Here is a 12,100-nt window from a genome sequence, read left to right as displayed (position 1 = left end):
TTTTTTTACTCTGTCCTACAGTATAGCTACTGTTGGGGGGCCTATATACTACTCCCACCAACGCTTCAGCCTTGTCTTCTGCACTCACATGCTGGGCTCCACCATCATTGAGGATGGAGATATTCATGGAGCCTCCTCCTACCGTTAGTTGTTTAATGCTCCACCACCATTCACGACTGCAGAGCTTTCATCTGATCCGTGTAGCTACTGTTAGGGGGTCTATAGACTACTCCCACCAGTGACTTCTTTCCCATACTATTTCTTATCTCCACCCAAACTGATTCTACATCTTCATCTTCTGAGCCAATATCATTTCTCACCACTGCACTGATCTCATCCTTTATTAACAAGGCTACCCCACATCCTTTTCCTTTCTGTCTATCCTTCCAAAATGTCAAATACCCCTGAATATTCAGTTCCCAGCCTTGGTCACCTTGCAACCACGTCTCTGTAATGGCAATCAGATCATACCCATTTATTTCTATTTGTGCCGTCAACTCATCTATCTTGTTACGAATGCAGCGAGCATTCAGATAAAGAGCCTTTAATTTTGTCTTTTTACCATTTTTCTCTACTTTGACTGTATTTGCTGATGCACTCTTAAGTTTGTATGCTCTGTCTCTTCCCGTCACACTCTGGTTCTCATGACCCCTATCGCTACCCTGCACTATTACCTTTTCTTTTCTCTGACTTTCTAAATTCCCCTTCACCTGAACCCTCCCCCCCCATAACGTGTGTGTGTGTATTAATTATCTCTGAGAATTCCTTTCCTTTTGGGTCAGGACCAGCTTGAGATAGGCTGGCTACAAATTTCAGATTCAATATGGTCTTGTCACACTAATGATCTGATTGACAGGCTGACTTGTGAGCACCACATTAAAATTCAGCAACAGTACCTCAAAAACTAAATGGATTTCAATTACATTGTTTTTGCTGGGGGTATTTTTGACAAGCTTCATTAACTTCAACAAAAAAGCTAAATAGCCACCGTGCAGTTTCAGTTTACCATTCATAAAGCTGCTGAAAACTTGTCTGGCAGGCATCTTTATTTACAACCCTGCATCAAACAGACAGAACCTTTTTTTCAAAAGAGCAGAGAGGGTCCTAAACTCCAAACATCAGCTATTAACAAGTTGGTGCGCTGACATTTTTCGTTGCTACATTTACTTCAAATATAAAAATAGCCTACTAATCATGCAAAAACAAATAATTAAACGTTTTACCTGTGGCAATCCCCACTGCCACTGGCCTGCGAGACAATGAGCTGGTGCCTGCAAACAAAAATAGCAGGTAATGATATACATTCTCTTTGACAATAACAATTATCTAAAATATTCTGATTTCTTTTCAGAAAACGAGGGCTGGATTTTACCAGCCCTGAGGAGGCGGGACTGCTGGAAAAATCCCAAAAAATGGGAGTGGGTCCCAAGCCTGTTCCCAACCAATCTTCCCGGGAGCCGGGTTCCCGATTTGCGCAGGGACCCGACTCCTAGTGGCGGGAAGAGGATTATAGCCACTTAACTGCCTGTTAACAGGCAGCGAAGAGGCTTTTCCCAATTTTTCGACTGCTGTTGCGGGCTTCCCGATGTCGGGGAACCCTGCCAGGGTAAGTGAGGCTTGCTGTGGGTCTGTTGTTATGTTGGTGTTTGGATGACAGCTGCCGAAGTGGTGTGAAGCATGCAATTGGACACAGGTTAGTATCAGAGCTAAGAAAGTTGTGAAAGTAATTTTTAATGTGGTTAGATGTTTCTGCAGGTGACAAGCTGTGAAGTGTTTGTGTAGGCTCATCTCATCGGGAGAAGTGACAGATGGCTTCTGCAATCTCAGCTGCAGCTGCCATCTGTTTTATCCTAAGGAGAGAGTAATTGGAGAGCTTGGGTGCAAGGGCTCACCTTTGGACAGTGATTGTCAGTGTTTGACAGCACCTCAATACTTTTATAAAGGTAGAATCAGAAGTAAAACTGCACTCAAAACAATTGTCGAATTTTATAAAGAAGGGGAAGATTAATTTTTTTTAGACCTTTATAAACTACTCTTTAAAGGTCCTCGAATCTGGGTGCTCCTCATCTCCCTACAGCTGTTCCTCAGACCAAACAACCTTATCTGCACTGATCCCATGGTTCTTTCTTTTTTTCCTGTCTCTCTGGATGTCTGTTTAGTCCTTGGATGTTACTCCCACTGCTCCTTGCTCCTCTGCTGGTATGCTAGATCTGCTGGTGCACACTGCAAACACCTGCTGGACCCCTGGATCAACTTTTGCTGGATCACTGTTGACTTGCCATTCTTCCTCAGCCTTCTGATTCCACTGGACAGCGTCTCTACAACTGTGTCCAAATGGACACTGTGGGTCCTCAACGCTGATTTTTCCCCCATCTACAAGTCAACTTCACTGTATCACAGGACCTCAGAACTTAATTTATTGTTTCATATCATCTCCTCCCTGTCCCGTTTATGACCAGGACGTGACTTTCTCTACCATGCCTATGTAATCTGAATTCCCTCTGTCTAATTGCATGTACATTTTGCTGCCACTCTGGATCCAAATTCATTACTTCCTTCTCACTTTGTTGAATAAGCTCACAGATGCCCCGTGTGTCTCTTGGCATTCTCTGAAGGGCCCATCGAGGCAATTGTCACCGCCTCCTTAAGAGTAGCAACCCCAAATGCCCCATCCTCTTCGCTTACTGACATTTCCACCCAGAGTGCCCGCTAGGAACTAATCTCACCAACCTCCTTCCTGTCGCACTCACTCAACCTAGCACTGTCCCCTTCGACTCTGCCAACAGAACAGTCACTGCACCATTCCTTATTTTCCTCCAGAATATCTACTCACCCGCGACATGGATGATTGCATTGAAATCCATGTTTTGACTGAAATGGCTCAAGTGTTGACACCTTGCCCCTTTACTAAAGCCTCCTCACCTGCACTGCCCAAACTGCTGCGGTGTGGTCCTCATTACCAAACGACATCTTGGTCTCATCCACTATTGCTCTGGTACCTTCTCCACCTTCAAGTACCTTACCTTATTCCACCCCTCTTGTAAAATTCTCATTCTCTACCAGCCCTCCCAACAAAGACCCACCTCGAGTTTCTCACTGAGATATCCTCCTTCAGCTTTTGCACAAAGTGAATTCTCATCCTCTGCAATTTCAATTTCCACCTCAGCTACCCTCGTCCTCTCCTGAATTTACTATCCTCCCTAAACCTCTCCTTCCATATAAACTCTCCTACTCATATTTGCGGTCAACTCTTCGACCGTGCCATTTTCTGAGGCCTCTCTATCATTATCAAGGCCATCTTCAACCACTTCCTTGAATTCCTCACTACCCACATCCTTCTACTTTTCAACCTCTTGCGTCTGCCATGGGGGGATGGGGGACAGCATGGACAATGCTGGCTGCATGCAGCAGTCATTCAAAACAGCAGCCAGCATGAATTTAACGTGCTGCGTGCATCGCAATGAACTGGCACGGGTTAATCATGCACCTCGATCCCCATGCCCGTTTTTTGCTGGTTATTCAATTTAACCCCCTGGGAGAAAAATTCGGTTGCTTTGCGCCTCCTGTTAGTGCCAAGCACCCGGGCGGGGCGCCGTCAACGCCTCCCGCGAAATTCAGCGGGAGGTTAGTGGCGGCGGGAACCGTTATCGCCCTGTGGCGCTGCGCCGTCGGCGATGACGTCATCGCCGTGCGCACCGCCCCCATACTTACCGCCGGATACTTTGTCCGACGGGGTCAGGGGGGCCTACCTGCGGCCGGGGCGTCGCTATTTAAAGGTGAGGTGCCGGCTGGCCACTTTTGTTGCTGACCACCTGCCTCCGCTGCCGTCCCCGGCCTCCTGACCCGCCCCCCCCCCCCAACCCACGGAGTGCCAGCTGCGCTCCATGAACCCAGCACTTCTCTTGAGTGCCGGGCTCTTTTGCTGGCACTCCAATCCCCGGTGGCCCAGCTGGGCCGCGCTGCGTAAGGCCCCTCTCATTTAAGAAGGGAAGGAAGGTCTGCCATACCGCGGTGCGATGTGCCGCGATATTCCCTCGCAGCGCCCCAAGAGGGAGGCGAGGCGCTTCTAGGAGCGCCTGCTACCACTCAATTTTGGCCGAGGGGGCGCGCGTGACTCAATTTCTCCAACCCCCCCCCCCGGACTATGTTTGTCTTGGCCCTCCATGTGCAACAGCATGGGAGCTCAACGAACATCATTACAAATATTGCTACTGCATGCACTTCCTGTCCACATTACCGTTACTTCTCATGTCACTATTTCAGTAACACTTATGTAGATGTTTCTACTGTTAATTTACTATGTAAACATTTCCAATGGGAATCTTCATGTTAACAATGTCAACACTTATCTGTAATGATTACTTGTCACTGTATAAACAGGCCTCCACCACTAGACTCTGTTGCACCTTCCAATTCTCACCGCGTGCCTATTCTGCCTCATGGTGGAACACAGTAAATCTTTAAGTACCTAATTTGTTATTTTAAAACTTGTTGCCAATGCCTGCGCCTTCTATTTTTCAATTTTATATTTTGCTCTTTAGGTCCCCTTCTTTCTCCTCCTTGAATCAAGTCCTATTCATTCCCACTCCCCAATCTCAGACCTGTTTCACACTCTTTCTTCTTTTAGGTGCCTTCTGCCTCCCTCCTCAGCTGCTCCTGTTGTAGTTTCTTTGAACATCTGCCCCTGGCCTGCTTTCTCTGTCCTTGGCCCCCTGCTCCCCATCCTACTGGTACACTTCCACCGGCACCTCCCATCTTGCCTCTATCATGCTCTTCGTCGGTTTCCCACCTTGGTGTAGCATAGGAGTTCCACAGTGCTTTTGTGTATAATGCTAAATAGCAGGGGGGAAAAGGTGATGGGGGTCGGGTGAGAAAAAAGGGCGGGGGGTTGAGGTTTGTTGACTGTCAGAGAAAGGAGCAACAGCAGCTACAGAGGGGAGACAGTGAGGTGAGGGTTAAGGCTGAGAAGACCACCTGAGCTTTTGTGCAAGTACCAAGAGGATTTGAGAGGAAACAGTAAGGCCTAGAAATTCAGTCGTGCCACTTCTGGGGCGCTAAAGTCGGGCGGGCGCTGAAGTTAGCGCCCGCCGGAAAGTGTAGGCCACTTCGCCGAAATTCAGTAGATTTGGCCAAGGAGTTTGGGCGAGCGCTGAAACTGGCGTTGCACTCCTATCTTTAGGCGCTAAGCCGGCGGTGCGGACTGATAACGCCGAGGCCGGGCGCAGCGCAGGTGCGGTCATGTTTTGATTGACAGCAGACACCCTGACGCCGGCCAGCTCTTAAAGGGGGAAGGGTCGACTTTGTCTGCTGCCACGCCCTGGATAGTGGAGCGCTGCAGCTAGGCCTGAACAATGCTGGTGGACCCAAATAGCGCCTGAAGCCATGCAGAAGGCCCGTGAACGAGCGCAGCGCTTCTCAGAGCATGCTTTGAGGGTGCTGCTTAAGGCTTTTGAAAAGAGAAGAGAGATCTTGTGCCCGGACAGTGGCAAGAAGGCTCCCAGGAGGCAGTACAGGAGAGCCTGGAGGGAAATCGCCCACAGGGTGTCATCCACCAGCGATGTCCCCAGGAGTGCGGAACAATGCCGCAAGAAGTACAACTACCTCACTCGGATGGTCAGGGTGAGTACCCTTTCCAGTGTCCTCCTCATCCTTGCATGTGCACCTCACATTATGGGCAAAGGGACCTCAAAGGCCTAATGGCCATCCCTCCTCCCGCAGCTATGGCACTGGCATGATCATCAATAGCACTTTCTGCACTTTACACACTGGCCAAGCTATTCGACCATGGGAGGCAGTGCACACAACAACAGGGCACCACACTGGCCATGCTAATCGACCATGGGAGGCAGTGCAGACAACAACAGGGCAACACACTGTACTTAGAGGCCGTCCTTTCTCTTGCAGGCCAAGCTGGCCAAGAATATGAAGAGCCGGAATGTCACCGGGGGAGGCCGTGGCCAGTTCCAGGAGCTCAGTGACCTGGAGGAGCGCGTGGCTCGACTCATGCGTGGCCGGGTGGTTGGCCCCGTTGCTATTGGAGATGCCGACCCTGTGCTGGGCCCCAATGGTAAGGACATGACCGTTTGGACCTCTCTCGTTCCCCTTGCGCTTCAGATCTACATCCTTTGCCACTGTCCGACCAATGCGCATAATGCCACCACTCATGCCTCCCTCGCTGACGCCCTGTCCTCACTCTAAAGCTACTCTTGTGCCTTCCTGCTTTCAGCTGGTGAGGAGGAGGTCCATGAAGCTGAGAGTGCCAGTCCCTCGGAAGAGGAGGGCGACGAGGACCAAGAGGAAGGCGGCACATCGGGGGAACCCTCATCCGCGCCAGGGGATGGCAATGGAGGGGACACGTCTTGCCTGGAGGAGAGCCAGGGGGAACTGTTGCAGGGGGGTGCAGCTCCTGGGCCCAGTGGCGTCCAGGCAAGTGGGAAGGGTCGGGCAGCACGGCTGCCTTCTCCCCAGAGGGGGGAAGTGTTGCAGGGAAGGGCAGTTGCTGGGCCCAGTGGCATCCAGGCACGCGGGAAGGGTCGGGCAGCTCGGCGGCCTTCTCCCCAGATGGAGAGTCCGCCCTCCAGTCCGGAGACGGTCCTCGCCCAGGAGGTGCGCCTCCTTGATGAAATGTCCGCGGCCTCCGAGCGGCGCCACGAGTTCATGGGGGTTGTGGGACAGTTGCCTCAGGCCATTGAGTCCCTGGCTCATAGTGCGGCCGCTTTCGGGGACTCACAGGCCAGGGGTGTCGAGCAACTCGTGGCAGCACAGGCCAGGGGTGTCGACCAACTCGCGGCAGCACAGGACGCGAGTCGCGAGTTCATGAGTGGTGCCGTGCAGACACTGGCTGATCTGATGCGGGCACAGAACAGGGCAGTTTGGGCACTCACTTCTGCCACACTCGCTGTGTCACGGAAGCATCGACAGGGCACCCGCCGCCCTGCTGCAGCACAGCGGTCTGGCCTCCACCAGATTGCTGCGCTTGCTGCAGTGGCAGCCCGGCCGAGTGCCAATGTCTCTGGCGACCAGCGAGCGCCTGGCATCAGCCAGCTTGCCCCCATTGATGCAGCCGCCACTGCCACTCCCCCAGCCAAGGTGCGACGAGCTGCTGCAGACACTGATGCTGCCCAGCCACAGCTGCAGCAGCCGGACCCTCCAGGGCCGGACCTCGTCCAGGCCGACCCCCAAGGGCATCTGCCGTTACGCATTGCGGCCCTCAGGAGCCTTTCCCCAGCCTTCCAACACCTACAGGGCCCAGGTTGAGGTGGAGCAACAGGTCGGGCAGGGGCCGGAGAAGCCTGCACAAGGACTCGCCCTCTCGGCACACCAAGTAGAGGGTGTCGGCAACTGTTTTTTTTATATGGGGGTGTTTGTGTTCTGGAGGGGGGGGGGCTTATTTTGGAAAGGCCGAAGATGAAGGCCAATTGGATTGACAAGTTTTGTTATTCCTCCCCAGGTTGTGGGAGTGAGATATGTTTTTCACTGTTTTTTGGGGGGTCTTGTCTGTTTTTCTGTTTCATGTGGGAAGGGCCCTGAGTTTGTTAAATAAAGCTTTTTATTTATTCAGCTTGTCCAGGTGTCATGTTTCAAGTGGTTGTTGCGTTAACCGGCTGAGGGCTTGCGGAGCGGCTGCATTCAGGTGCGTTCATTGCCACAAGCCATTCCCTGACAGGGGGCCTAGAAGTGTCGTTCAATAAGCCGCCGGCGGACGGCCCTTGTGGCTCCCTTCTGGGCTGGTACTCCTCCTCCTCCTCCTCCTCATGGTCCTCCTCCTGAGGTGGTGGCCCAATGTGAGGTGGCAGTGCCTGAGTCCTGCGGATAGCCAGGTTGTGCAGCATGCAGCAAACGACGACGAACTGGGAGACTCTATCCGGCGAATACTGTAGAGATCCGCTGGATCGATCCAGGCAGCGGAACCGTTGCTTCAGGACGCCAATCGTTTGCTCTATGATGTTCCTTGTGGCTTGATGGCTTTCGTTGTATGCCTCCTCCGCAGGGGTCCTGGGCGCGCGGAGCGGGGTCATGAGCCATGTGCACAAAGGGTAGCCCTTGTCCCCAATAAGCCATCCCCTTGGTGGAGGCTGTGCCTCGAACATGTCAGCCACAGTAGTCTGGCGCAGGATAAATGCATCGTGGCTGCTTCCTGGAAAGCGGGCATTGACAGCTAGGATGCGCTGCCTGTGGTCACACACCAGCTGTACATTGAGGGAATGGTAGCCCTTCCGGTTGCGGTAATCCTCGGCATTGTCGATAGGTGCCCGCATAGCCACATGCGTGCAGTCAATGGTGCCCTGCACCATGGGGAAGTCGGCGATCCTGGCAAATCCGACTGCACGCTGCTCCTGCCTCTCTAGGGTCATGGGGAAGGAGATGAATTGGTGTCTCCTTGCGAAAAGGGCATCGGTGACCTGCCGGATGCAGTGATGCACGGCGAACTGGGAGATGTTCGCTATGTCCCCAGCAGCGGCTTGGAAGGAGCCGCTTGCATAAAAGTTCAGAGCCACCGTGACCTTCACTTCCACCGACAGAGACGTCCTGCACATCAGCTGTGGACGCAGATCTCTGTGAAGCAGCTGGCAGATCTCTGCAACCACCTACCTTCTGAAGCGCAGCCTCTTAACACAATGCGCGGCAGTCATGGTGAGATAGGACACCTGCTGCCGGTATTCCCTGAGTGGGTAAGGCCTACGTTGCCGACGCCTGATGGCCCCTCTGTGTCTAGGCATGGCTGGCCCTCTCACACAGCGTCTGCGAGCCCTTCGCACATAATGCTGGAACTGAGGGTTGGAACCCCATGCAGCCCCCATAATAAACTTGCAAACAGTGAAATCACAAAGAGTCAAATTTCCAAGCTCTGGCCAGAAGCCAAAAATACCTCTCCCATGTTGTCCCAAATCAGTAAGGTCTGTTCCTTGGTCTCTGTCCAGAAATCCAAAGCACTAAAGTCATTGCAGCAAAATGGCTGGCCTTTATAGTTCAGTGTAAGTGCCCTTTAATTAGCGCTCCCCGAGGCCCGCAGGGCCTCTGCTGCGTTCCACTTCACAGTTCTTAACAGCGCCACGCCCACATTGGGCGGGCGCCACTGAATTTCCGGTTTGGGGCGCACAAACAGCGTTGCACGACGAAATGACGTCATAAGCTGCGCGCGCAGCTGAGCGGGCGCAAACACTTTGCGCCGGCGCTAAATGTCAACTGAAGTTGGGCGTTGGCGCAGACCGGCCTGCGCCCGGGCGCTAAGTGCCTAGTGCTGGAAATCTACCCCTCTTATGGCGTTAATGGCTGGCGAACGCAACTGAATTTCTAGGCCTAAGACTTGGGAGGGCGATGAGAAGGAGAGACATCAGAAAGAGGACGGATTCGTAGGGTTGCAGTTTGTCTACTTGCACAGATGCAGTGTAAACAGCAGCTACAGAGGGGAAACTGAGGATATAATAAAGGTTGAACAAAGGGGACCAGAAAGGTTGAGTTCACAGATAGGGGCAAAATTAAGACGGCAGTAAAGGGGTAAACAAATAGGTAAACAGGAGAACAAAAGGATAGCAATGGGATGCTCAGACTCTGCTCCCAGCTTTGCCCTTCCCCTGAGAATAATTCAAAATTATTTATGTGGCCCTGCTCTTGGCACCACTCCCAAGAATAAAAAAATATCATAGCCCCGTTTCTGGCTCTCAATTTAAAAACAAAAATAATGAGTAACATTCCTTGCCTGGCCCTGTGCCTCAGACTCCCTTGCTGGCTGCAAAACCATGCTGGCCTAGCAATGCTCGCCAGGCCTTGTTCCCCTGCCCAACCAGAATAAAAACTTAGGTTAAAATATTCCAGGCTCTGCTCCTCCCATTCCACTCCTAGCTGCAATTTCAATTTTAAAATAAAATCTTCCTGGCTCTGTTTCCACACAACTAAATGTCCACTGCTGTATAAATTAGTTTAAAACGGTTCCTGGCCGCATTATTCCCGGCCCTGCTCCTGGCTACAATAAAAAAAACTTTAAAATATTCCTGGCCTGGCCCACCTGTAACTTATTTTGTAGAAATCTTCCCAGCCCAACATTTGCTCAATTAATTTAATAAGCTTTGCTACTGTATAAATTACATTAAAAATACTTCCCCAGTCCACTGCATAATAATTAATTAAATTATTTATTGGTTTTATTTCATTAATACATTTTGGGGGAACCACGTATTTGTTCTAGTTATTTCATTAATAAATTTTACAGCAATCCTGAAGGTTAAATATCTGATTCTTTTTCAGTTAAATAAAAATGGAAAAAGCCTTTTCACCTGAAAATAAATGTAAGTTTATTTTTGCGATATCTACGTACAACTTTTCAAGATATTAAAATCCAGTCAAAATTAAAGATTGCCATGCTAAGGGTGTATACAATACTCCCCCTCTGCCACCAGAGCAAACACAATTTTGAAAGCCTCCATGACCAGGCCCCAGTGGTTCAGAATAAAACCATCATCTTGTGCAACTTGGGATTGGTATTAAATATGGCTTTACCAGCATCGCCCACATAGATTTTTACAGCACAGAAAAAGACCATTCAATCCCCCGGATCTGTGCCGGGTCTGTGAAAGAGCTACAGACATATTCCCATTCCTCTTCCTCGTACCCTTTTAAATGTTTTTTTCCCAAGTATATGTCCACTTCCCTTTTAGTGTTATTATTGCTTCTGCTTCCACCAGTTTCTGGCAGAGCATTCCACGTCTAAACCACCACCTGTGGAAAAAATTCCCCGAACCACTCGCTTTTTTTGGTGACAATATTAAATTTATGCCCTCCTCAAAACTAAAGCCTCTTATCCCAGGTATCATCTAAGTGAATCTCTTTTGCACTCTCCATTGCCTTGACATCTATCCTAAAGTAAGGCATCCAAATCTGGACACAATGGAGTCTGAATTCAATATAGTTGTGCCCATTTTAAGGGCCTAAAATGGGCACACTGATGACCAATTTAGCAGAGCAGAGAACCTGCACCCAATCTCATGAGTTTGGGTCACTGTTAAATTGGTTGGGGCCTTTTTCTGGCGGCCTTGATAGCCGCCTGAAATTGGCACAGGTGATGCACAAGCTTTGACTGGTATTTCTGTGTCTTGAACAGCCTAAACAAGGGTCCTTAAAGGGGCTGCTGGAGACCGCTCATAAAAAGCCCCCATAACTTACAGAAAGTGGCAATTCTGGAGTGCTTCTCCTGCCACCACAAAACAACTGCGGACCACTGCCAAGCCGCCCTCTCACCCTCCCAAACTCACCTGTGGGTCTCGGTGCATGCCAATATTGGATAGGCACCAATAGGAGAGCTGCATCTAATTGGCACCTGCAGCTTGCCTGTATTATTATGATGAGGCCCGAGGACGAATTTAGGACAGCCCTTAGTGCCTTTCTGTTCCAGTGCGCCACTGGAATTGCACCCAGTTTGGGGAGCTCACTAATTTTGGCCCCAATATCAATATACTTCATTATTTCCGAAAGAGCTCTTAAATTTGTGAGCTATGATGTGCAATCCATGTCAGCCTTTCTTAATTAACCCATGTCTTTTTATCCTGTGTTATGACTTCTAGAAGCTTACTCACTTCTGATGTAAGGCTCACCGTCTACAGTTACTTTATCCCTTTATGAACAGAAGTGTTGCACTGGCAACCCTCCAATCCTTTGGCACCACATCCAAATCTAAGGATGTTTGCAAGATACTCTTTCTTCTGACTTCCCTGAGCATTCTAGGATGCATGACTCAGAGACTAGGGTCCTGAATTTAAATAAAGGAAACTACGATAGGATGAGGCGCGAGTTGGGTAGGATTGATTGGGGAATGTTACTCAAAGGGTTGACGGTGGATAGGCAATGGCAAACATTTAAAGATCGCATGGATTAACTACAGAATTTGTTCATTCCAGTTTGGCATAAAAATAAAACAAAAAAGGTGACTCAACCGTGGCTAACAAGGGAAATTAGGGATAGCATAAGATCCAAGGAGAGGACATATAAATTGGCCAGAAAAAGCGGCAAACTTGAGGATTGGGAGCAGTTTAGGATTCAGCAAAGGAGGACAAAGGGATTAATTAAGAGGGGGGAAATAGAGTATGAGAGTAAGCTTTCAGGGAAC

The 12,100-nt window shown here is 50.2% G+C and overlaps 1 protein-coding gene across 5 annotated transcripts in view; it reads right to left on the bottom strand.

Annotated features, from left to right (window-relative positions):
• LOC147120208 (protein boule-like) overlaps window positions 1-12,100 on the bottom strand; it is a 145,600-nt gene that overhangs the window by 51,517 nt on the left and 81,983 nt on the right. For all 5 annotated transcript variants that reach the window (XM_085985798.1, XM_085985797.1, XM_085985801.1 and 2 more), the window contains exon 8: window positions 1,224-1,271. In XM_085985798.1, the coding sequence (XP_085841924.1) occupies window positions 1,224-1,271 (48 nt within the window). The remainder of the gene's footprint in view (window positions 1-1,223; window positions 1,272-12,100) is intronic.

The sequence above is a fragment of the Somniosus microcephalus genome, chromosome 4, assembly GCF_052327205.1.
Source record: "Somniosus microcephalus isolate GS21.2 chromosome 4, FLI_Smic_1.0, whole genome shotgun sequence".
Taxonomy (NCBI): domain Eukaryota; kingdom Metazoa; phylum Chordata; class Chondrichthyes; order Squaliformes; family Somniosidae; genus Somniosus; species Somniosus microcephalus.
This window is presented reverse-complemented; position numbering and strand designations above follow the sequence as displayed.